General features: G+C 56.4%; 2 protein-coding genes across 3 annotated transcripts in view; one reads left to right on the top strand and one right to left on the bottom strand.

The window, feature by feature from the left end:
• LOC308254845 (coronin-7) overlaps window positions 1-24,724 on the bottom strand; it is a 63,213-nt gene that overhangs the window by 13,934 nt on the left and 24,555 nt on the right. For both annotated transcript variants that reach the window (XM_080681323.1, XM_080681322.1), the window contains 3 exons: window positions 24,121-24,171; window positions 17,422-17,508; window positions 16,879-16,961 (listed from right to left, as the gene is read on the bottom strand). In XM_080681323.1, the coding sequence (XP_080537449.1) occupies window positions 16,879-16,961; window positions 17,422-17,508; window positions 24,121-24,171 (221 nt within the window). The remainder of the gene's footprint in view (window positions 1-16,878; window positions 16,962-17,421; window positions 17,509-24,120; window positions 24,172-24,724) is intronic.
• Window positions 654-11,514, top strand: VASN (vasorin). Its single transcript, XM_080681328.1, has 2 exons — window positions 654-786; window positions 8,858-11,514. The coding sequence occupies exon 2, from the start codon at window positions 8,868-8,870 to the stop codon at window positions 10,893-10,895; it is 2,028 nt and encodes a 675-aa protein (XP_080537454.1). The 5' UTR covers window positions 654-786; window positions 8,858-8,867; the 3' UTR covers window positions 10,896-11,514.

Here is a 24,724-nt window from a genome sequence, read left to right on the forward strand (position 1 = left end):
CCAGAACTCAGATTTGATGTTAAGAGTTTGTTATCTAGGAGGCTCTCAGAAGAGCCTGCCCAGGAGTTGTTGAAATTGGGATTAACTACCAACAATAGTACATTCAGAGATTTCACCTAAAAAATATAATAAAATCCAGATTTCCAGTTTCTCTTGCAAAACCCAAAGTTCTGGCAGGCTGAAGCAGGTCGTGGGGGCTGAGTCCTTACACCTGCCCCCACTCCCCTCTTCCCCTGACTTTCCAGGTCTGCACAGGCTCTGGGGTCTGCTCCTCGAATTTATATCACCTGTCTGATGTGTCACAAGCATCCGAGTTTGGGATTGTCTCACTGAAATTCGCTTGTTTTCTATACGGAAAAACAGGGACCTATCCAGGGTCATAAGACAAACACGGCTCGCCGGCCTGGAGCTTTGGACTCCTGACTCCGCACCGGGAAAGACGCGATCTCTCCCGCCCCCCAGTTAGGGAGGTTGCGGGGTGAGGACCAGGACGCCCAGCCAAATGACCCGTTCAGTGGATAGGGGAGGCGGGTCTCCCTTGGCCCCTTTCAGCCCCGGCCAATGGGGAGCAACCCCGCCCCCCGCCCCCCCCCCCCCCGCCCGCGGCAGCCCCTCCCTCCTGCCTTAAAGGCGCGACCCGCCTCCTGCGAGCTGACTTCGCAGCCTGAACCCACGGCGGGGGTACGTGGACGCGGTTGCCTCGGGACCCAGGAACCCTCCGGTCTGGCCGGCGGGGAAGGACTGAGGCCGTGGCTCGCCCCGCCCGGCTCCCGCCACTGCTGTCCGGTGAGTGTCTGCTGGCCTGGGGGCTGCGGACGGGAATGGGGGCGCCAAGGAGGCGGGTTATGCACATGCGCCGACCACACGCGCAGATTCCCCCCTCCGCACGCACACGCACTCAGGGCGGGCATGCGCCCTCAGCCCCGCACCATCACCTGGGCCGACCCGGCCACGGACAGTCTCACGGCCGGGTGCGCGCGCGGATGTGTGTGTACAAGGGCTCGCCGACCGGCAGGGCTGCGAGTAGACAAAATAAACACCCCCTCCCTCGCTTCCTCCTCCCACGGCTGGGCCCTCCGGCATGACCAGTTTTATGAATCAAATCCCTTTGAGGGGATGGCCACGCCATAGTCTTGGGTTACTTTTACCTCCTAAAGTGGGGCGGTCTAGTTCTGTACCTGGAGCCCCCGGTGCCCCTGTGCAGATTGGCCCTCTAGGGTCCTGAGGGCCCTTGTCACTCAGGACAGAGCTGAAGTGGAGGGGGCACAAGTATGCAGCCCGGGGGGGGGGGGGTGTAAGCGGGTGGCTGGCAGGTACTAATGCACCATTCCACACCGCCACCCACCCCCACTCCACTCCAAGACACTGCAAACCTTGAGTGCCTGGGCCCGAGGTATTATCATCTCTGCCTCTTTCAGAGAAGGGGCTTTGCTTGGGCTTCGAACCCAATGGCCTGGAGCCAGCCTAGTTCTTTGTGTCCCAGGGCTGGCAGCACTGGGGCCTGAGGGCTGCCAAGGTCCCCCTGTGGTCACTGGCAGATCAGCTGATTGGTGCCAACCATTCCTTAACCATTACCACACCAGGGTGGGTAACCATTACCCACCCTCGGGAATAGGGATGGAATCTGCAAGGTGGGAGGAGGAAAAGACCCTAATAGTCCAGGTGTCCCCTGCTTGCCTTCTGCACCAGGGGTAGGTGAGGCTCTGGAGAGAGGCACCAGGTCCCAGTGTCCCCCTCCCCAGGCCAAGAGCTTCTGGGGCTAGAGGAACTGGACTGGATATCAAAGGACCCTTCTCACTTTTGGATGTTGAGGGTATAAAGGGGTGGCTGGGCTGGTACTCAAGCTGGTCCAGCAGACAGTGAATCCAGTTAGGGCCCAGCTGTTGGCAAGGCCAACAGCACTAAGGCAAGCGGGTAGGGGGATGGGAGAGCAGTCCCCTGAGTTTGCTGTCTTCTCCCAGGGGAATCAGGCCCCAGAGCTTCTGTAAACAGTGTGTCAGAGGCAGGAAGAGGGCTCTGGTAATGAGCAGCCCAGCTGGATTCCCTCCAGACCATTATTTGGTCTCTCCTGGGCCCAGGGAGGGACAACTAGCATACTTGTGCCAGGCTGGGGGCCTGGGCATGGCCTGACCCCACCTCCCTGGCTTTGTGCTGCTGTAAACTGAAACAGCCACCCTGGGACCTGTGGGTTCAGAGTCAAATGGGACCATTGGGGGCCAGTGTTCCAGGGCATTTGCTGGGATGGCACCACTCTCTAGACTCTGGAAATGGGAAAGGGAGTTCAACACAAGAAGACACTTAGATATGCTCTGCTTTCCCCAAAAAGGCCCTCCTGGCAGGCAGCCCCAGGGGCAGGGAGATGCCCTGGGCAGAAGATGAGTCCACAATTTTTGGCTACCATTCCTGACACCCCCCACTACAGCCCTGAGGGAGTTGGGACAAGTCCCAGGTAAAGAGAGTCGAGTCCTCATGGGGGCTTGTAAGTGGACCCTATCCCTGGGCTAGGCAGCTCATGGAAACAGGAAAGCGGGTCCCAGCTAGGCCCAGGAGGCAGCTTCCACCTCAGCAGGCCAGCCAGCCAGTACCCCCTGGTGACCAGAGAGAAGCATCCCTGACCATTGGCAAGCCCTCAACTCATGGGAAGGGCAACAATGCCACCTAAATGGGTTAGTGACCCTTTCCGGAGCCCCCCTCAGCTCTCCTTAGAGTCTCCTCCCTGGTTTGGGGAGCCCAACGCTCTGTCTGCACTGCCAAGAAAACCAGCTCCCCTCACTGCTGTGGAATTTGTGAGAGTTCTTGGAGAATGGGGAGGGTGTGTGTGTGTGTGTGTGTGTGTGTGTGTGTGTGTGTGTAAGAACACAGCCCACTGGGCGTGTTTTGGGTGTGGGTGTATGTGTGCGCGTGACTGGAGCAGGGCTATGTTTGGGGGCGGGCAGGGGTGCTGCGGGAGTCTGCATGCACCACGGGCGGGCGCAGGCTCAGCCTTCTTCCTTTTATCGGTTTCCACATTCCAGAGTCAGCCGGATTGCTTTCCCTTAGCTGGCTGAGCGGCCTGGCCGGCCAGGCCTGCAGGCCTCCCCCGCTTTTCCTCATTCCAGTTTCCCTGGGTATGAGGAGGCTGAAGCAGGCTCCCTTAGACCACCTCGGTTTTAGGGGGAGGGGGCAGGCGAGGAGCCAGTTCTTCTCCAAGGTTGGGAAGCCCCCCCCCCCCCGCCCCCCCGCCCCAGTCTCCTCCAGAGAAATGCAATAAGGTTCTGACATTCCTCTGAGGCTGCCTGAGAGATTTAATTAAGGAGGGAGGAGAGAGCTGGCTTGCCTTGAGAAGGGGTTGGGGCTGGGGCTTGGGCAGTCACTGGATAGACAGCAGTGAGAACAGAGGAGAGGTGTAGGCAGGGGGTAGCTCCCCATATCAATCTGACCTGCCCACTGATCAGCTCACAGATCCCAGGAAGGGCCAGCCACTTCTGCCACAGGGTGACTTAGATCTCTAGGCATGGTGAGCATGAGAAGGGCAAGACCTCCTCTGGGGTCACTTCCTTCTCAGACCCTATCTAGGCCCCAGACAGCCTGGGCCCAGCTGGCGTGGGGCTGGTGGCCTCCCTTGGTGACTAAGGCCTTCCTCTGGCAAAGTCAGGGTTAATTGCAGGGTTAGGACCTTTCTTGATGGGTGCTTGGCCCTGGGTGGGGACAGGGCAGTGAGGGGCCCAGTGTCTGAACACAGCCCTGGTGGCATCACACCTGCGCGTGCCAGCAGAGGCATTTGGACTGGCCCATTTCTAGTTGGGCCCCAGCCACCACATAGCTCCCGGGGCAGCAGGTGTCCTCTCCCAACAGAGTGGCACCTCTCCTGACTGAGATGGCATGTCCCGCTGCCCTGAGGGCTCACTTCAGCTGTGGATTGGCCTTAGTCACTGATCTTTCTGCCCTGGGCTGACAGGTCTGGTAGCTACCAAGTCACCCACAGTGCCACAGAAGGTCCCCACCCGAAGCCTGGCAGGCTGCTGCTCTTCCCCCACACCTGCTCAGGGATCTTGCCCTGACTGGGAGGAACAAGCTGATGTCCAGATTGTCCCCTTTGCAGCCTCCTGTCCCAGGGTCTGAGCCCTGGCTGGAGGGGAGACTCACCCAAGGAGCTTTTCCAAAACACAGCTCTGCCAGACCTCACCCCAGACATTCTTATTTAGTGAGCCTGGGGGTGGGGCCCAGGCCTCAGGAACTTTCCAAAGCTGTCAGGGTGATTCTGATGTGCAGCTGGGGTTGAGAAGCCCTTGGGGTTCCAGGTGGGAGATGGAAGCCCAGAAAGGGAAGGGAACTGGGTGAGGTCACAAATTGAGTGTCAGGGTCTTCTCTGTAGAATGAGCAGAGCCAGTTGGAATGGTGGATGGGGTAAGGCAGAGACGCCGAGACTGGTGGGGACTTCCCGCTTAATCACAGGGCAGGGCTCTGCCCCCCACTTGGAGAGAGGGCCATCTCTGAGGAACCTGAGGCTCTGCCCTCTTGGCCCCTTCTCTGAGGACCCAGGAGGGAAACTCCAACCTCTCTGTCCTGCTGGGCCAGGGGCTGCTTTGTCCCGGGGATGGGGAGACGGGTGGGCCTGACCTGGGCCCTGAACCTCCTCAGACACGTCAGCGAAACTGGAGCCAGCTGTCCTGGCCGCCGGCACAGTCCCGCCTGCCTGGAGGGTTGGCAGACTCCTGGGCTGGGCTGCTGCCAGGCCTGGCCGGCAGTGCTTAGCCCAGGCGGGCCAACACTGGGATCCAGAGGCCCAGGGACCCAGGGTCAGGCCTATAGTACCTGACCCCTGCACTTACTCTGTAGCATAGGGCACAGGAGGGGGGTATGCTGGCCTGTCCTTCCCCAGGAGCAGTGAGATGCTTCCACCTTAGATCTGATGCAGTCACCGAAATGCCCAGGTTCCACCCATTTTCCAGTCCCTGCCTGACCCAGGGCAGATGCCTCTGTGTGTCCCATACTTGGGAGTGGGTGGGGGCACTCTGGGTCCCCCCCAAGAGCTGCGATGATGGATGTCCTTACTCACAGAGCCCTCACTCTGCTCTCCCCTCACCCTGAAGTCATATGCTGAAGGGGACTGGCCAGAAGACAGGTCACCCCTTACCCCCTCCAAAATTAAAGGTACCTCTCCATCAGACTGTTCTCCTACGCCCATACCCAAGGGTGGAGGTGGGGGGGGGGGGCAGTCTCTACATGGAGGCTTTACCCTCAGCCCAGGGAGGCTTCCTGTCTGTGCTGAAAGTAGCATGAAGCCTCTCACACTATGGCATCCTTCCCAGAGCGGACTCAGGTGTTATGGGTAACACCCTAAGTAGCGAATGTTGACTGACCACTCAGAATGTACTCCAAGTACAAACTAAACAATCCTGAAAACCAGGTGCTATTACCAGCCCCCCAACTTAACAGATGGGAACTGACGTGAAGGCCCATGGCCAGGTTGCAAACACAAGTAGTCGGACCCTAAAGTACCATCCCAAAAACTGTTCCTTGGGGTTTGGCAAGGCTAGCAGCAACAGAGCCCAGGCCTCTGCCTGCTACCTCTTTCCACCAAACCATGGCAGGGCCAGGCCAAGGCAAGGCTATGTTGAATCTAGATGGAGGACAGAAGCCCTGGACCCTGTTTCCCTCTCCCTCTAGTCCCCGCCCCCTCTCCCCCCAAATGCCAGGGTTGCCTCCAGAATTCTCCCCACACCCTTTCAGAGAGAAAGGTCCCACCTCCCTGCCTCAGGTCAGCGGATCAGATATCAAAGCCCAGGCCCCTGGTCCTTCAGAGCTGCTGAAATTGTAACTCGCTGGACAAGGGCAGCCATGACCCAACCCCCCTCATGAAGCACGCCCACCCTCAATGCACTCACACACCAGCATGGGCCCAGACAAGCGGAATTGCTTCCAGAACTTGTTAGAAGAACTTGCTTATTTGAAAACAGAATACTGGGTGCTCAGAACAACTCTGGAGGGTGAAGCAAGGCAGCTGAGAAACCCAGGCCCACAGGTGGGAAGGGGCTTGGAAAACAATTTAGGGGCAGAACTTGGGCCCAAATTCAAGCCTCTGTCTCCTACTGTCCTAACTACCTGATGCCTGCTCCTCTATGGACAGTCTTGGCCCTCTGTGCCCCTTCTTTTTTTTTGCGGGGGGGCGGGGGGAGTTGTCTGATATCTGCTCTGCTCTTGGTGCCAGGACCTTGTGGCAGAGCCCCTGGAGCCACCAGCCCTCATTTGCTGTTTTCCAAAGCCCCTGTGCCAATCCTTGCGGAGTGATGGATCCGGGCTCAGGCCAAGGCGCTCACTCCTGCTTCCTAGGGAGTGGGAAGCAGGTTAGCTCCTGTCTGTTGAAGTCTCCCCAGCCCAGGATGCCAGTCACTCTTCCTCATGCCGCCTTTGCTCCCAGCTACTCAGCCAGATTGCCACTCAGGTCCAGACAGAGCCATAGCAGTCACTGCCTCCCTCCCCCATGAGGGCTTTGCTGATTAAAGGGAGCAAAGCCTAGAGCCCATGCTGGCCCCTCCTTAATGCTGAGTGGAGAGTGTCCCAGCAGTGCCCCAGTTTTGGGAGGTGTCTACTCTAAAACGTCTGGGGGACAGATGAAGAAGCCTAGGCACTGAGAGAAACCATTGTCTACACCTTACAGCTCTGACACCCATGGCCCAGGGTTGCCTGACTAGAGCATGAGTTCTTAACCATGACCTTATATAAGTCTTATGGGAAGCCAAAGTCACGGGTGACCAAGCTGGCCACATGTAGGGGTCCCCTCCCACCCTGAGTCTGGCTGCTCCCTTCCTGACCCCAGCCTGTTCCTCCAGGAGAGCTGATTCAGGGGGAGGTGGCTCACCCCCCACGTCCGTGGGGGTGGGGGATGCTCATAGCCCACATCTGGAGGCCAGGCTGAACTCTGAGTCAGAGAGGGTGGAGCAGGTCCTCACAGGGGAGTAGGCTGGGTGGGGTGCACATAGCCCCCTTGAGATGGCACTGGCAGGGTCAGGGGTGCATGTGACAGCCAGGAGTCCAGAGAGCAGGGGAGGGGGCACTGGCTAGGGGTCAGGTAAGGCCTCCCTGGCTAGCTTCTGAAGGGCAGTCATCAGTGTTAACTAGTGAAAGGCAAGGCTGATGGCCCCACTTCCCAGGCAAGGATAATCTTGCAGATGGGCAGGGTACCCAAACTGGGTGGCAGGCCTTTACCTAGAACTGGCCTAAGACCACAGTTGCCTCCCCAGTGACTTGTTGAATCCATCCTGGGACCACCTGCCCATCTTCCACCTCATATTCCAGCCCACTTCCCTATTTGGGGGAGGGACAATCCAAATAGATGGCATTGGGGCAGAAGGCACTCTGGATGGGGGGGGGGGGGGGGGGCGGGGCATGTTACCTGCCTTTGCCCAACAGCTGGCCAGTATGGGGGAAGGGGAGGTTGAGCCCCAGCACAAAAGGCCCTTGTGTAAGCAGAGGTGCCTGGAAGGGAGGGATGCTGGCCTCTCTGGGGCTATACAGGCTCAGATCGTGGGGACTGCTGCTGGGGGTGGCACCTAGATTTTCCCCAGGAGCCTGAATGAAGGTGGGCCCCAGCTATGGCCTCATCCTTTCTTGGGCAGGTCAAGCTACAAGCTGGAGCCTGGAATGACTGGGGGGAGCCACCCCCACTTACCCCGGCAGGACTGGGCCCCACATCAGGCAGCAGGCACAACCACACCTGGACCTGCTTAAGGACCAGGGCTCTGGCTCAGATTTCTTGGTAGTGCAACAGCAGCAAGTCACTGCACCTCTAGGAGCCCCCCTTTTCTGTCATCTGGGAGTGATGAAAATAGTTTCCACCTGGAATGGCTGCTGGGGAAACTACAAGAGGTGGCTAAATGCTCAGTGACGCTGGCACATGGGAAGGGCTGCAGCTCTGCTTCAGTGCCCAGCCCACAGTGGAACCCAAGAAATGGTAGATGAAGGAATCGGGGGAGTATTTCCAGGTCTGGCACTGCCTCTGGGGCCACCATGCAACCAATGTCCCCCAACTTGAGCCCTGGGTCAGCCCAGGGAGGCTTGGATCCCCTTACCTCTAGTTCTATCATTGTGCCCATAAGGGGATATGAACACCAGGGTTCCCTCCCTACACCCCTCTCCCTGCCAACTGCTCCAGCACCTCTGCTCTCTTCCCTAGGAACTTTCCTACTGGCCACATCCTGGCCATCCCACAGCTCCCGTCCTGGGCAGGTCTGACTTCACAAGTGGAAAAACACCAATCCCATAGTTTCCATGTGAAGTCTTCCCACTGCGGTCTCTCCACACTTGGAGGATGTAGAGCATGGCAGCAGGGGCCGGTGGCCTGGGGCAGCCAGCTTCTCTACTTACGCACTGGGCTGACTGCCCGCCAATCTCAAAGAAGCGTCGGGGAGGGAGCCGCCATTCCCCCTGCTTCCCTGTCCACCTCAGCAGAGATTTTGGGGTGGGGGGCTGGGGGAAGGGCCACAGCCTGATGCTTTTTGATCATGTTCTCTCTAAGCCACAGAGGTGGGAGAACTGGGTTAAGGTATAGATGTCCTTGGTGGTCATTGAGTGTTTGGGGGCTGGGCCCTGTTCTTCATGCATCAACCCACTCAACCATGGTGACAGTGCAGGAAGTATCAACTGATAGCATAATGAGGTCATGTGACTGTTCAAAATCACATAGCAAGAGAGTGATGTGACTGGGACAGGAACTGGGCCCAGGCAATGGAGATCTGACTCATAACTACAGTGTGCTGTAGGATTTGGGGGCAGGGAGTGGTGAAGGGGGCTTGGAATTCCCTTCTCAGACCTTCCTGGCATGGCTGTCTCCTGGGCCCCTGACTCATGGTCTCCTGTCTTTCCTCTCTGCTCCCAGGGACCAAAAGATGCGCTCCAGTGTGCCCCTGCCCCTTCCCCTGCCACTGCTGCTGCTGCTGCTGCTAGCCCCAGGGCCTGGGGTGCAGGGCTGCCCATCTGGCTGCCAGTGCAACCAGCCACAGACAGTCTTCTGTACTGCCCGCCAGGGGACTACGGTGCCCCGAGATGTGCCATCCAACACAGCAGGCCTGTATGTCTTTGACAATGGCATTACTACACTTGAACCAGGTACCTTTGCTAGCCTGCCAGGCTTGCAGCTCCTGGACCTATCACAGAATCAGATCACCAGCCTGCCCAGTGGGGTCTTCCGGCCACTTGCCAACCTTAGCAACCTGGACCTCACTGCCAACAGGCTGCGTGAGATCACCAATGAGACCTTCCGCGGCCTGCGGTGCCTGGAGCGCCTCTACCTGGGCAAGAACCGAATCCACCACATCCAGCCTGGTGCCTTTGATGCACTTGATCGCCTCCTGGAGCTCAAGCTGCAAGACAACGAGCTTCGGGCACTGCCCCCGCTGCGCCTGCCGAGCCTGTTGCTGCTGGACCTCAGTCACAATAGCCTCCTGGCCCTGGAGCCGGGTGCCCTGGACACCGCCAATGTAGAGGCGCTGCGGCTGGCTGGCCTGGGGCTACGGCAACTGGATGAGGGGCTCTTTGGCCGCCTGCGCAATCTACATGACCTGGATGTGTCAGACAACCAGCTGGAGTTTGTGCCACCTGCCATCCGGGGTCTACAGGGACTGACACGCCTGCGGTTGGCTGGCAACACCCGCATTGCCCAGCTGCGGCCTGAGGACCTGGCTGGCCTGGCAGCCCTGCAGGAGCTGGACCTGAGCAACTTGAGCCTGCAGGCCTTACCACATGAGCTTTCGGGCCTCTTCCCCCGCCTGCGGCTCCTGGCAGCTGCCCGAAACCCTTTCAATTGTGTGTGCCCCCTGAGCTGGTTCAGCCCTTGGGTGCGGGAGAACCGAGTGGCACTGGCCAGCCCGGAGGAGACGCGCTGCCACTTCCCGCCCAAGAATGCTGGCCAGATGCTCCTGGATCTCGACTATGCCGACTTTGGTTGCCCAGCCACCACCACCACGGCTACAGTGCCCACCACAAGGTCCTTGGCGTGGGAACCCACACCTTTGTCTTCCAGCCCAGCCCCCACCTGGCAAAACCCCACGGAGCCTGCTGCCAAAGCCCCGAGCCTGCCACCTGCCACCCCACCCACTGTGGGAGCTGACTCTCAGCCCCAGGACTGCCCAGCATCCATCTGCCTCAACGGGGGTACTTGCCACCGGGGGGCTAGGGGCCACCTAGCCTGCCAGTGCCCTGAAGGCTTCACTGGTCTGTACTGTGAGAGCCTGATGAAGCAGGGGCTATGGCCCTCCCCCACCCCAGCCACACTGAGGCCTCCAGGGCCCCTGCCCCTCGGGATCGAACCAATAAGCCCCACCTCCCTGAGGGTAGGGCTGCAGCGCTACCTGCAGGGCAGTACCGTGCAGCTCAGGGGCCTCCGCCTCACCTACCGAAACCTATCAGGCCCTGACAAGCGGCCGGTGACACTGCGGCTGCCCGCCTCACTTGCTGAGTACACAGTCACACAGCTTCGGCCCAATGCCACCTACTCCATCTGTGTCAGGCCCCTGGGGGCTGGGCGGATGCCTGAGGGCGAGGAGGCCTGTGGAGAGGCCCACACCCCCCCAGCTGTCCGGTCTAACCATGCCCCGGTCACACAGGCCCGAGAGGGCAACCTGCCACTTCTTATTGCGCCTGCCCTGGCTGCCATACTCCTGGCTGCCCTAGCTGCTGTAGGGGCAGCCTACTTCGTGCGGCGGGGGCGGGCCGCAGCAGCTGCAGCTCAAGGCAAAGGGCAGGTGGGGCCTGGGCCCCTAGAGCTGGAGGGGGTGAAGGCCCCCTTAGAACCAGGCCCCATGGCAAGTGAGGGCGGTGGGGAGGCCCCACCTGGTGGGCCTGAGTGTGAGATGCCACTCATGGGCTACCCAGGGCCTGGGCTCAAAGGGCCCCTTCCCACTAAGCCCTATATCTAAGCTGGGAGTGATGGACTATTGGGCTGGGCTCTCAGCCTTGCTGGGACTGAATAGCGCCCTCCTGCTATAAGATCAAGAAGTTCTCAGATCCATAAGATGAGGACACATCAGGGCAGGGGCTGTGTGATTACAGCAAGTCCCTGCCCTTCTCTGGACCTTGGTCTCCTCATCTAAGATGCTAGGACCCAGGTGAAGACCTCTAAGGACCCCCAGAGCCCAAGTGCCTCTGAGGATGGCGTCTGCCCTGTCCTCTGCCATGTGCAACCTCGGGTGGAGCAGGGCAGGCAGGTTCTGCCATGTGCTGGTAACACAGGCCTAGGGCTGCCAGGCCCTCAACCCAAAGAGACTCGGGGGAGGGGGGGTCAGTGAAGGGAACCCCCAGAAAGAGAGAAGAGGGAGAGGGGGGGTAAGGATGGGTATGTAGCCCAGCCTTGGCCCCAGGGAGTGAAGTAACAAATGAAACTGGAAAGAAAGACGCTTTAGGAACAAGTTTTGCTTTTGTTTTTTAAAATATATTTATAAGAGATCCTTTCCCATTTATTCTGGGAAAATAGTTTTCAAACTCAGAGACAAGGACTTTGGTTTTTGTAAGACAAACGATGATATGAAGGCCTTTTATAAGAAAAATAAAAAATAAAATAAAATGAGTGTATTTTTGACATGACCCCAGGGCTCCTGGACTGGGTGGAAGGAGGGTAAGGGTGCAGGGTAGGTGTAAAGGGACAGCCCTCTGGGGAACTGGGGGCCAGGACCCCTCTCCCCAGTGGACACCAGGCCCTGGCCAGCATTCCTTGGGCTTGGGAGGGCTATGGTGGGTAGGGTGGCATTCCACAAGTCCTATCCTGGGCTGTGTCCATCCAGCTTCCACTGAGGTACCCAGTCCAACCTCCCAGTGGGGCAACAGAAGCTGGGCAGCTTCCAACCTCAGTGAAGAATAACAGGACAGCCTTAACCTACCCAGCTGCAGTGCTCCTGTAAGAGGCTCATGGCAGATACATGCCAAGAGGATCTCTAAGGGCCCTTTCTCAGGGACGGATTGGACAGATAGTCCATGCCTGCCTTCTTCTGTGGAGGGGGTGCCTTGAACTATGTCCTGCCAAGCCCTCATGATGGTGCAGATGGCACACACAGCTCACCCTCCCTACAGTCCTGTTGCCCCTCTGTATGGGCTCTTGCTCCAGCTGCAGAGAAGAGCCTTAGTCAAGTGCAGCACAGATCCTGAATGGCAGGAGCCCTCTGGTGGGTGAGGAGGCTACAAGAGACATAGGAGCTGGTGGCCAAGGATCAGGATCAGAGATCTGAGTCTGGCCTGTGAAGACCTGGTGGCCCTTCAATGTCCCTTTACTCTCTGCAGTTGGAATGTGCCTGGCTTTCCAAAACCCCGGAAGTGGGAGTGTTTTCCAGGAAGACCACAGGCAGGGGCAGGACCAGGGATGATGCTGGGAGCTTGGGGACAGTGATGGATGCAGAGCACCTTTTCCTAGTACTTCAGATGGTGGGCCCTGGGACCACAGAGAAGTCCTACAGATGCTGGAGCAAGGCTCCCCAAAGCCCCATGCCTGTGTCCCTCTGTGGGTCGCAGCCCCTGGCTCCTAGCCTCACCCTGGCAAAAAGGAGGCAGCTCAGTCAAGCCTGGGGAATAGGCCCTGTGGCTTGGGGCGTTGATGTCAGCGCTGAGTTAAGCCTGGCCACGCAAGGCTCTGGATTCAATTAGTGGCTGCTGAGGGTTCTGGCATGAGAAGGAAGGAGGTGAGCAATGGGTCGCAGGGGCAGAGGATGGTGGCAGCAGGCCTGGGTGGGGCCCCATCTTTCTGAGCCAGCAGCGGCAGCCCAGGTGGATTTCCTGTGGGCCTGGGTCTCATTACTGGAATGGCTATGCTGAGGCCTAGCCCCCCACCTTGGCAGCCCAGTCAAAGAGGCTATTGTAGGCCTGTGGGCTGCTGCTGAACACGGTGGCTGCTGAATAAATGTTTTCCCTGCAAAGCCAAACCTGGCCTCATGGGCCAGCAGGGGGTGGGTGGGACCTAAAGAAAGGGGGTTGGTGTGAGCCCTCCCAGAAAAAGCACTGGGGGATGAAGGGAGGACCCGGGCTAAGTGGGAGGGGGGGCAAGAGGGAGGGAGGCAAGCCAAGATGCAGCCCCTAGTCAAGGCGATCCCAATGGCTCTGGGCCAGGGATGGATATGGACAAACACCAGCCCCCACACTGTTGAGTTCTTGCTGCCATAGGCCCTGTGCCACATGGACTTATACACATTCCCATTTCATGCCCATACCTATAGGGAGACAGGCTGGGAGAGGAGACAGCAGCTTGCTTACAGCAGGCGAAGACGGCTCCTAACACCCAACATCCACTCCCTGGCCAGGAGAGCATTGTGAGCCATGGGGGAGGGCTTGGATTGCCAGAAGATGGGTGGGTCCACTATGAGCAAAAGCTACTCAGGTGGGGAGGAGGCACCCAGTCTCTAAGAACACACTGGGTGTGGGACCTATGGACAAAAAAGGGGCCATATACTAAACCTGATAAACTCAGGGGGCGGCCTGCATGGTGGGCCTTACAAACTTAGAAACCGAAAGTAACCACATAGGATGGTCTGAACATAAAAATTTCTAGCTAAAATTGGGTAGTCTTTTTGCATCTAAGACAGCATACCTTTGAAATGTCAGAGTAATGTCCTTTTCCAGATCCCTCAGGGCATACCCATGGCACCTGAGCAAAGACCACAGAGCCTTTCATTGCTGTTGTTCCCTAAATACCATCCCTATGTGCTGTAAATGGTAATGGGTAACTATCCCATACCTACCAATGTAAAAGAAGCATGTGTCTATTATATTCTTTATCTAACCTCAGAGATTTCCCCACTTTGCTTTCTCTCACCTCCCTAATCTACTACCAATTCATTTCATATAACCCCTTACTTCTTTGATTGTAATGCATAAAATAAGCTGTAGAATTGTCATTCTCCAGAGCATTTTCTCAATCTGCTGAGGTTTTGCTTCCCAGCAATTATCGTCAGTTTGGCTCAAATAAACTCAAACATTCTCTACAGGTTTGGAGGTTTCTTAGCCAACAGACCTCGTGCCTCTGGCTGATGAATGGGCTTGGGTTAGGGGTCTGGCCAGAGGTGGACACTTCGGTGTGAAGAAGCAAACCCAATCCCAACCTCCAACCTGCATAAGCTTGTTGCTGGGATGATCTCAACAGAGGACCCACTTCTCTGGCTTCAGCTGCCTCTTCAGTAACATGGAGGGGAAAAATCCCTACTTGCCTACAGCACAGGCACCTGACCATTCACCCAGTCCAGAAGCACCAAACCTGGGACAGGTGGTGTTTATGTGTCTCCTGGATGGAGCACAAGCTGCTTTATCACCAGATCCTTCTAACCCCCAACCTTCACCTCCACCAGCTCCCCCCCCTCCACCTCCACCTACCCCCAACCTCCACCAGCCCCCCACCTCCACCAGGCTCACTACCTCCACCAGTCCCCCACCTGTACCAGGTCCCCCACCTCCACATCCACCAGTCCCTCACCTCCACTTACATCAGGCCCCCCCACCTCCACCCTACACTAGCCCAAGCATGGGCCAGACACACAGGAAGTGCAGGGCAGCCATCTATGGACCTGCTGCCTGAATCTGGCTTTGCAGATAGGATGCTGGTGTCCTGCTCTTCCCACCATGACACATCTCCTTTTAGTGATGTGTACTCCACAAGTGACAGGGATGACAAAGAGGATGACAAAGAGGGAGCTGAGACAGAGGTCCCCGGGAGGGTGGGGCCCTGGGTTCTCCCTTGAAGAGGCTGGGGAAGGCTGGGTGCCTGATCCCTGGACCCCTCTTGCTCTTATGAGAACATATACCATTCTGCCTAAATTGAGATGGAAAACATGCAAACAGTGAAGAAATTGAGGGCATCCAGTGGAGGCCCATGGCCGTGCCCACCCATACACTTTTCATCTCCAGTCCAGTTCATTGAGCAGCTCCCACACCCCAGGAGGGCAGTATAGGTCTCTAGCTTCCAGGAAACCTGGGCGGTGGGGGGGGGGAGGGGGGCAGGGGACCTGCCACCTCTCAGGCCAGCCTGTAGGTTGGCATGCATCCCTGTTGTCCACCAGCTTTGTAGAGGACTGGAGAGTCCCAATTCCTCTGCCAAGGGTGTGGGCCCGGTGTGGAGGCAGGGGCCAGGACCTAGGGTGGAGGGGGCAGGACACTGGCCTGGCTGGCCCATCTGGGAGTAATTTGAGAAATTCCAGGCCTCACTGGCCCTACAAGGCTATTCTTAACTGCTATAATTACAGGGTCAGCCTTGGCCAATGGTACTGTGGGGTTTGGGCATCAGTTAACTCCTCCAGAGGCTATGCTAGAGCTGGGTGGGGTGGGGGTGCTCTTCAGGGGGAGGGCAACCCCTCACAGGCCAATGGTGGAGCCTGAAAGGCAGGAAGTGGTGGGTGGGGAGCATTTAACGGCTAGTGCTGGGTCCCTTTTCCAGGTTGACCAGCTCCCTCCCCCTGCTGGGGGGGCGGGGGGCCTGTAGGGAAGGGGCTGTCTGGCCAGGGGAAGCAAAGAGGACAAGATGCCAGTAAAGAATCTGCACCAGAGGAGGGGATGCTGGAAATGGAGCAAAGAGCCCAGGGAGATCCATTTCCTCCAGTGCATGTGGGTCCTAGTGACTCCTCTGAATCCCCAGGGCCCAGAGCAGGCAAAAGCCTCACACCCAAATGTAATTCCAAGGAAGACACTGGAGCTCGCTCAGCCTCACCTTCCTTATTTGCAAAGCTTTTTAGCCTCTCCAGGGGCTGTGACAGAGGATGGGAGTGGAGGGTCAATGCCACCCTGACCTTTATCCCTTCACTGAAAACTCAACCAGGGAACACCCTGGCAGGAGTTCTTATGGCACTTAGACCCCAGACACAGCCCTTGCTGCTCCTAGAACTTGGAGACGTCACAGCACTCTCTGTGACTCAGTTTTCCCAGTTGTGAAACAGAAGAGGGAGTGGCTTACAGGATATCCAAGGACCAAGGCATCTCCATGCTTTGACCTTTGCAGGCCCCTGCCTGGTGGTGGTGCTGAGGGTCCCAGCAAGCCCCTCCGAGAGTCATAGCTGAACAAGGCTAAGGCTTTGGAACAGGGGCCAGGTCCCTGCTTCCTCCCATCCCAGCTCAGCTAGTCTCCCACACTCCTAAGCCTCTTTCCTCAGCTGTACCTGGGGTCCATGTAGACTGAAGGGACGGGTCACTCCTCAGCACTTAATGAGCCTCTGCACCGAGTGGGCTCAGCCCAGAGCCCCATGGGCACCACCACATATCCTCCTGCACACTTCTTGGGAGGATGGAAGGATGAGGTACATTTGCATACCCCTCACCAAGGACAAGAAGGGATGGGCATGTAGCCAGGGCTGAGGAGGCCCCATAAAGCCACAAGTTCAAGGCTTGCCTCCCTCTGCTCTTTGTGCTTCCAAACCTGCCAGCTCATCTGTCCCCACATCCATCCCAAGTCCACCTTGCTATTGTAGCCTTAGGTCTCCTAGGCCCTCAGCCCCCCAAAACACCCATAGCAAAATCAAGTGCATTCTCATGTCGACCAGCCACACATCCGCCAGGTCACAGTCTCCTCCCCAAAGGCCAAAATACACCAACCTGAGTCCCCAGGCCAAAAGTCTGCTCCATGACTAAGTGCCACATGAGATGGGTCAGTTGGGTTAATTCATCTACTCTGGGCTGCCTCACCATCCCCTGATGGTGAAGCTCCAGGGGGATCCTCAGACACCCCCTGACTACTCCGGTGATGAGCCATCTCTCTGACAGGATCTGAGCCAGGTAAAGCCCTTATAGCTGGATCGGGCCCTGTACTCTGCAGATGGCCCTGCCATGGCGCATTAGGAGCCCTTAGCATTGGTGCCCATTCACAGGTTTGGAATCAAGACATTGTCTGGGCCCTTGCCCCACCCCACCCCCAGTCCATCCCAACATGCTGGCTGCTCCTACCCAGGTGAGGTGTCCAGGGTGAGGGAGGTGAGGGCGCTGGAGAAGTGTCGGGTGTCCCACAGCTTCACTTCATGTTCACGCATCTGTGGGGAGGGGACAGAGAGAGGCTCAGAGGTCCGTCTGTCAGCCCCCAGGGCTCCCCAGGAACCTAGTGCCCAGGGACACAGCCTGGCACAGAGGAACTTGCCCCAGAAAGAGCTTAGAAGGCAGTGGTGGTAGGGGGGAAGCATGCCAGGAAGGGAGGTATTTGGGTTTTCAGGTCCTGCCCCTTTAAGAACCCTTAGGTGACAAGGGACAAGGGGCATTTCCCTCCATGGACTCTGGTCCCTGGGGGAGCTGCCACAGTTCCCAGGGTCAGGCTTAGCTATTACAAATGGAATCTACCAGTTTTCAGCAGCAGTTGGTCCCCTGGGGCTCTGAGACCCAGCTGTACTCAGGGCCATATATGGACAGGCCTAGAGCTAGCCTGCGGCCCCTGCCTCCCAGTGGGCCTCATCCCTGCTCTCTTGGTATGAGTCCCTGCTCACCTTCAAGGAGCCCTACCTGGTTGAATCCAGTGGACACAAGGTGCTCCTGGGTGCCTGTCCACACCAGCCGGCCATCCTTGCTGTTCTCATGGGCCTGTGTGCTCTGCAGGAGGCAGGAGAGAAAACTGAACCTCCCCAGGGCCACTAGCCTGACAGCCTAACAGAGGAAAGGAGGGGCCAGGTCGGGGCCCCTGGGAGCTGGTTAGAGACTGGGGAAGCCTCATATCACTACAGGATGGACCTCAGCTAAAGGCAGTGCTGCACCTAGAGAGCAGACCTGCACCCAGATTGGGCTCAGTCTCCCTCCTCGTAAGGGAACTGCCAGGCTGTCCTGCTCACTATCAGGCCCCCTTGCTACAGCGACTCAGAAGGGTAGCATGCCATTGCCCCTGCAGGTGTCCTGGAGGTAGCACTCAGCTGCTTGTCACCATCCCCAGGCTCTGGGGACCTGTGTGCCCTCTCAGAATTTCATTTTTCTCACTTATGCATGGGCTCATGTTGCCCAGGCTGCCTACTACCCAGGGCTGTCGAGAGGATCAACTGAGACTATATGTGAGAGAAACAGGCCTGTTGCAAAGCGCTGTGCAAATCAAGGGATTACTAGAATTACTGCTGCCTCCTGATGCTGCCAGGGGGCCGGGGAGAGGGCCTGGTGCCAAGCTCTGTGGAATGTCCTTGGAGAGGCACAGCAGTGCCCCTCTTCGCCCTCCCATGGTGCTAGAGCTGCCAGCTGGAAGGCTCACTGGGACCCAGGAAGGAGAGGCTTGAGTTCATACCATATGCAACCCTGTCCCCTGGGCCCAGATGGGGGGAGTCCAAGAGGCCAGAGGAAATGCAAACAGCTCCCTCCCAGTCACCCTGGCCTCTAGAGCCTGAGACAAAAGACCCTGTTTCCAAAAATAGCTCACCCCAAACTGTGGCCAGCTTCCTCCAAGCTTCCCACGATCTCCTTGGGAATGAATGAGGGAGGGAGGCAGCCTGTAAGGAGCTGGCCCAGAGCCCCCTCCCCAGCCCGCAGAGGCAGACCCCAGCGTGGGAGACCATCGGAAACAGCTCAGCATCATTCAAGGGGCTTTTCTCACTGCTTATTTCCCACCCAGCCACAGCTGGCACAGAGAAGTCAAGGCTAGAGCCTGAGAACCAGTAACCCACACCCCTCTCTCTCCACACAAAAGGAGCTGTGGGGTCAGGGTGAAGGTCACCCCCATCCCCAACACCCTAGAGCAGTGGTTCTCAGCCTTTCTAATGCCGCGACCCTTTAATACAGTTCCTCATGTTGTGGTGACCCCCAACCATAAAATTATTTTCGTTGCTACTTCATAACTGTAATTTTGCTACTGTTAATGAATCGTAATGTAAATATCTGTGTTTTCTGATGGTCTTAGGCTCTACAGCAGCGATTCTCAACAGTTGAGAACCGCTAGCAGGGTCGCCTAAGACCACCGGAAAACACAGATATTTACATTACGATTCATTAATAGTAGCAAAATTATAGTTATGAAGTAGCAACGAAAATAATTTTATGGTTGGGGGTCACCACAACATGAGGAACTGTATTAAAGGGTCGCGGCATTAGAAAGGCTGAGAACCACTGCTCTAGAGAGTAGGTCAGAAGTGTCACATGGGCTCTCGTCCTCTCAACAGCATGCAAATACCCCATATGTAAGCAGCAAACCGGATGGCTCACAATGCATCTGAACACCATTCATTCAATAGACATGGGAAGCACTATGCTAGGAGCTGATGGTGGACCAAACAGATCTCAGATGAACAGTCATGTACTTGGGTGAAGCAGGACTGCTAATTTTTTCCTCAATACAAGCATTTGAGCTGCACACTACAGTAGGTACTGGGTCATGGTGAACAGAAAAGATCTCCAAACTCATAGCATACACAAGTCAGGAGACATATGTGAACCAAACAAACTATATCACCATATTTTATTACAAATGCCACAAAAAGGTAAGGTGGAGATTAAGGTTGCAAGATTTGGAGTCAGACTGCCTGGGTGAAAACCTTGCCGGGCCACTGAGGGCCTCATCCCAGTATGAGATACTCAACGTCTCTGTGCCTCAGTTTTCTTATCTGTAAAATGAGCACCTGAGTGGGACCTACTATGGAGGGTAGTTTCAAGGAGTGTTAATAGTGGTGAAGTGTGCTCAGTGTCTAATGTGCATTATTTTAAAACATAGAGTACAATAAGAGGATGATTGAGTCCAGCCGGTGTAGCCCAGCAGTTGATTATCCACCTATGAACCAAGAGGTCATGGTTGGATTCCCGGTCAGGTCACCTGCCCAGGTTTCAGGCTCAATCCCCAGTGGGGAGTGTGCAGGAGGCAGCCAGTCGATCATTCTCTCTCATTATTGATGTTTCTATCTCTCACTCCCTCTCCATTCCTCTCTGGAAACAAAACAAAACAAAAAAACCCACATAAATATATATATATATATATATATATATATATATATATATATATATATATCTTTTTAAAGAGTATAATTGAGAGAAATAGATTTAAGGTAACATTTGAGTTAAGACATGAAGGATCAGCAGGTGTGAGCCATGCCAGAAGTGCAGGGGGCCTAGGAAAGCAAAGGGCCCAGTGCAGAGGGTAGATGGGTGGAAGCAAGGGAGAGGAGGTGACACCCAGCCAGCAGAGTCCTCAGACAGTGACGGATTGGTTTTTCATTCAAAGGCACAGGTTGGGGTTGGAACATACCTTAGCCTGAACCCCCCCCTTCCTATGTACACATGGAGAAACCAGAAGCCCAGAGAGCGGAAGCTATCTGCCCCAAGTCATCTGTTGGTTATTTGAGCCCCCTGCCACTGTGGGCTAAGTCCATGGTTATTGCTCTCTATCTATGCAAGAGTAACCTGAGGTAAAGACAGGAGAGGAGACAGAGCCACAGCTAGAAGGCAGCAGAGCCTGGGTCACAAAAAGCCCAGGGTCCTGGCTGCGTCTGGGCCACCTTGGATATCCAACAAATGTCCTTGAACTCCCACTGGAGGAAACAGGTACCTGGGCCCAGAAAGTTGGGTTGGGCAGAGTGGGCTGGTGAGTCCCGCTTGCCCTGCAGCTTTCCACTTGCACCTTCTAGTTTCCAAACCAGGAAGTGAAGACAAGGTAAGAGCTTAGGCTGAGCCCAGAGTGCCCACCGTGGGCACACCCAGTTCCGTCTTCCCAGGGGCCATGGGTGGGGAAGGGAAAGCCACTGACCCCCTCCCATCTCCTCTATCTCCTGATCAGGGGTGTGACTTTCATTTTCAAAAATCGCAAGTTCACGCGGCCAGCGTGGCTCAGTGGCGTGAGCGTCGACATATGAACCGGGAGGTCATGGTTCGATTCCCGGTCAGGGCACATGCCTGGGTTGCAGGCTCAGTCCTCAGTGTGGGGCATGCAAGGGGCAGCCGATCGATGATTCTCTCTCATCATTGATGTTTCCGTCTCTTTCTCCCTCTCCCTTCCTCTCTGAGGTCAATTAAAAGAAAAAAAAAGCAAGTTCTTCGAGGACCTCAGTGGGACTCAGGGAAGAGAAGCCTTCTTTCCAGATCCTCAGATTCTCAATCTCCTGGGGCAGCAGGGAGGCTGCAGCTGGGACCCAGGCATCCAGCTAACCCAAGCTCCAGCCCTGTAAAAGGAGGCCCAGGGGGAAGCCACTGGTGGTAATCCCAAGCCTGCAGGCCAGGCCTTGGGGGTTTCCCTCTCACCTGGGCTCCCTTCTCGGGTGAGAGGACCTTCTCCAGTGGTAAGACACCCACCCCATTCACCCATGCTCCTCCACAGCTAGGCTCAGTATTGGGCTCTAGGTGCCCTTCTCCCAGGCCTGTCCAACACAGAGGGGTGCTCAGAAGGTACAGGTCCACCTGCCCACACCAGAGGTTAGCATCCGTGGGCAAACTACAGCCCGCGGGCCGAATCCGGCCCGTTCAGCTGTTCTATCCCGCCCGCGGAGTCGAAAGAGCGGAGGGTTCTCTTGCTCTCCCCTCCGCTCCTTTACTTTGAATTTATATTAGTTCACACAAACACTCCATCCATGCTTTTGTTCCGGCCCTCCGGTCCAGTTTAAGAACCTATTGTGGCCCTCGAGTCAAAAAGTTTGCCCACCCCTGGGTTAGAGGGCTTGTCTCAGCCCCACTCCCTGACAGGGTACTAAAGCCTCACTATTCCCTGGACACCCCCTCAGCTGTGGGCCGATACTTCCCATGGCACACCCATGTTTTCAGGGACTCACACACCCCGACCTGGGCTCTGGCATAGGGAAGGGACAGCAGAGGGCTCCAGGGGCTCCCAGACCATGCCTGCCTCTGCTACTCAGCTGTGTGATCTTGGGGCAGAAATGATCAAAGTGCAGACTTCATAGGCGAGTCATAAGGGTGGAAGGCGGTGGTGGGTGGAAGGAGGTGGTTCATGCCAAAGGCCTGGGACATAATAAGTGTAATCTAAAAACAAAGTAGGGCATGCGAATAGGAGGGAGCTGCCCAAGCATCCCCTGCTCCAAGCCAGATACAGGGTCCAAAAAAGGCAGCAAAGGAAGGACTCCCAGGCCTCCCCAACCAGCTTCCAGGCTGTGGGGACAGCCACTGGAGCAGGGAGGACAAAAGTTGGACCAAGGGCAATTTCCTTCCCTGACCCCCTCCTCCAGCAAACGCTCCCCTCTAGTGGGGAAAGAGGATCTCAGGAGATGGTGTTCCCAGAAGGCCTATTCCTGGAGCTGGCCCCTCGGCTCACACCAATCCTGGCCGCCAGCAGCGGTTTTCCTAATAGAAGCCAGGTGTGGGCCAGATGCCCTGGGCGGAAGTAGGGGGGCAGGGCCATGCACAGGCAGCATTCCAGGCCCACTGCCCCCACACCAGCACAGGCACTGTCCCAGCAGCAGGGAGTGGGTGGGAGCCACCCACGCTCTTCCCAGGTCTCCTCACTGAGAAGCCCCTTTATGGGGGCTCCCTCCAAAACCAGATCTCTCCCTCCCTCTTCTAGGAACTTGGAACCCCTTGGACAACAGCCACTGAATCTCTACCTCAGCACCATTACCATTCCCTCCTTGCTGGAAAAGGATGAGAAGGAGATGAGAAGGAGGAGGAGGGAAAGGAGGAGGAAGATGAAGGAAAGGAAGAAAACATTCAGGCCAGGGAAGCTGGCAATGCCCAGTCAGGTTAGGAATGGGGGTGCCACACACTGTTCCCCAAAACCTTGGGTAGCAGAGGGCAACCTGAGAAAGCTGGGGGAACAGGGCTTCAGACTTCCTCTTTCAAGCTGAGCCTGGGACACCCTTTCCAGGCAAAAGCTTGGAGACTAGCCACAGAAAACTACAGTGAAGCTCACTGCTCACACACTCACTGCCCTAAGACTCAGATTCAGCTATCCCCACCAGCCACAGAGGCACGGCCTGGGGGAGGGGAGTGCTAAAACCACTCCTGCCCAGCTTGGTTCACCTGTCAGGGCAGGGCCTCCTTTTGGTCTTCAGCCAGCCAGAAGCGGAACTGACTGGATGGTCTTGGGCAAAAAGTTGCAAATGGCTAGTGAGGGGGATTGTGTGGGCACACCTGTGTATGTGTGTGTTGGGGGGAGGGGTGCCAGGGCCCATAGCTGGTTGGGTTTAAGCTGGTGAATTATCCTTTCCTCCACTTAGGTGGGGAAACAAGCTCTAGAAATGGAGACCAGACATCTGTGATGAGACTGGGGCTTCGCTGGAGAGTTTCTCCCGAGCTAGCAGCAGGGCCTTGAATTTTACCTTTCCCAGGGAAGAAGTCTCCTCAGCTTCTAGAAAAATCCTTTAAAAAGTACATACCCCCTCAACTCTTTTTAAAAAAATCTTTTACAAAATGTAAATCCGCTCATTTATGCTTAAAACTCTCTAATGGCTTCCTACAGCAAAGGTGAGAGGCCCTTCACCATGGGCCCTGGCTCTCCTCCGTGGCCCTCACTCCTGGAACGAGCTCGTCCCACCTCTGGCTGGTTGTCCCCTTTGCACCACTCAGGCCTCAGCTCCGAGCCATTTCCTCAGGGAAGCACTAAACTGCGTCAGCAAGAGAAGCCCCTGGGCAAGTACCCCATGTGTGTGGCTCATTCACCAAAGAGTATTCCAAGCTTGGCACCAAGCTGCTATAGAATGAAGGAATGATTCTGAAGTGGCTCAATGCCTATAGCCTTCCCAGGGCCAGCCTTCCCACTCAGAACTCATAGGGCCACACACACCTCATGCATGTCTATTGACAAAACCAAACAGGCTCATTACTGTGTCCCTCAGATCAGGCAGGCCCCCAGCACAGCCCACAGACCCTGGACAAAGACTTAGGGTCTGCCTGCTATGTGACTAGAGGGGTACAGATGGCAGCACTGGGTCTTTTGGTTCCTCTGTGGCTAGCCTCTGCTGGCCATGCCAGGAAGGGTGGGTGAGGATGAGGGTCTTAAAGGAGATGAAGCTGGAATCTCAAATTATTTTCCTGAAGCCACAGGACACCTCTAGTGAAGGCCTGTGGGCAGCCTGGCTGTGCCCCACCCTGAGATCAAAGCCAGACCCTCCCAGGACCCAGAATATGCTTCTCGGAAAGAGCTGGAGCCCACCTCTGAGGTGACCCACACCCACCCAATGGGCCTTGGCCAGGGGCACAGGGTGTGGCAGAATCTATCGACCAGGAGGCTGAACCTGCCCCTGCCTGTTCATGTTGGAGCCACTGGGGCCTCAACCAAGCCCTGCTGCCCACACAACTCACCTGGGAGGCCTCAGGCTTTGCTCTGGGGTCAAAGATCCTCAGCTGCTTGTCCTGGAAAAGCAAAGAGGAGGCAACAAGAGTGCAATTAGGGTGGGCTGGGTCCCTGGGGGCCAGCCTGTCTCCTGGATCCCAGGCTCTGACGGGTCTCCTAGTGCTGAATACTAGCCCTTATACTGAGGAGTGGGATCCTCAGTATAAGGGCTAGTATTCAGCACTAGGAGACCCATCCCCAGGCTGGTTCCTCCTTCTCACCACAGGGGGCAGGCTCCTTTTCCTGCCTTAGTCATTCACAATAGAGAACTCACTGAGAAGAGTTCACATTTCCTAAGTTACATGCAGGATCTCTCCCCATCTTTCCAACCACCTCATGAGGCAGTGTTATCACCATGACCCCTTCAAAGATGGAGAAACTGAGACCCAGAACAAAACTCTAGGCTATCAGCTACTACACGTGTCCAGCCCTGTGCTGGCCCAGAGGGGCTCATGGGACAATGTCATTTCTACATTTTAAAAATTTGATGTCTAACCAAGATGATGAGCTTACACATCTTAACCATCACTCAGCACACAGCTCTAGGTTACCCCAAGATGGCAATGGGAACAG

The sequence above is a fragment of the Plecotus auritus genome (assembly GCF_963455305.1).
Source record: "Plecotus auritus genome assembly, chromosome: 7".
Taxonomy (NCBI): domain Eukaryota; kingdom Metazoa; phylum Chordata; class Mammalia; order Chiroptera; family Vespertilionidae; genus Plecotus; species Plecotus auritus.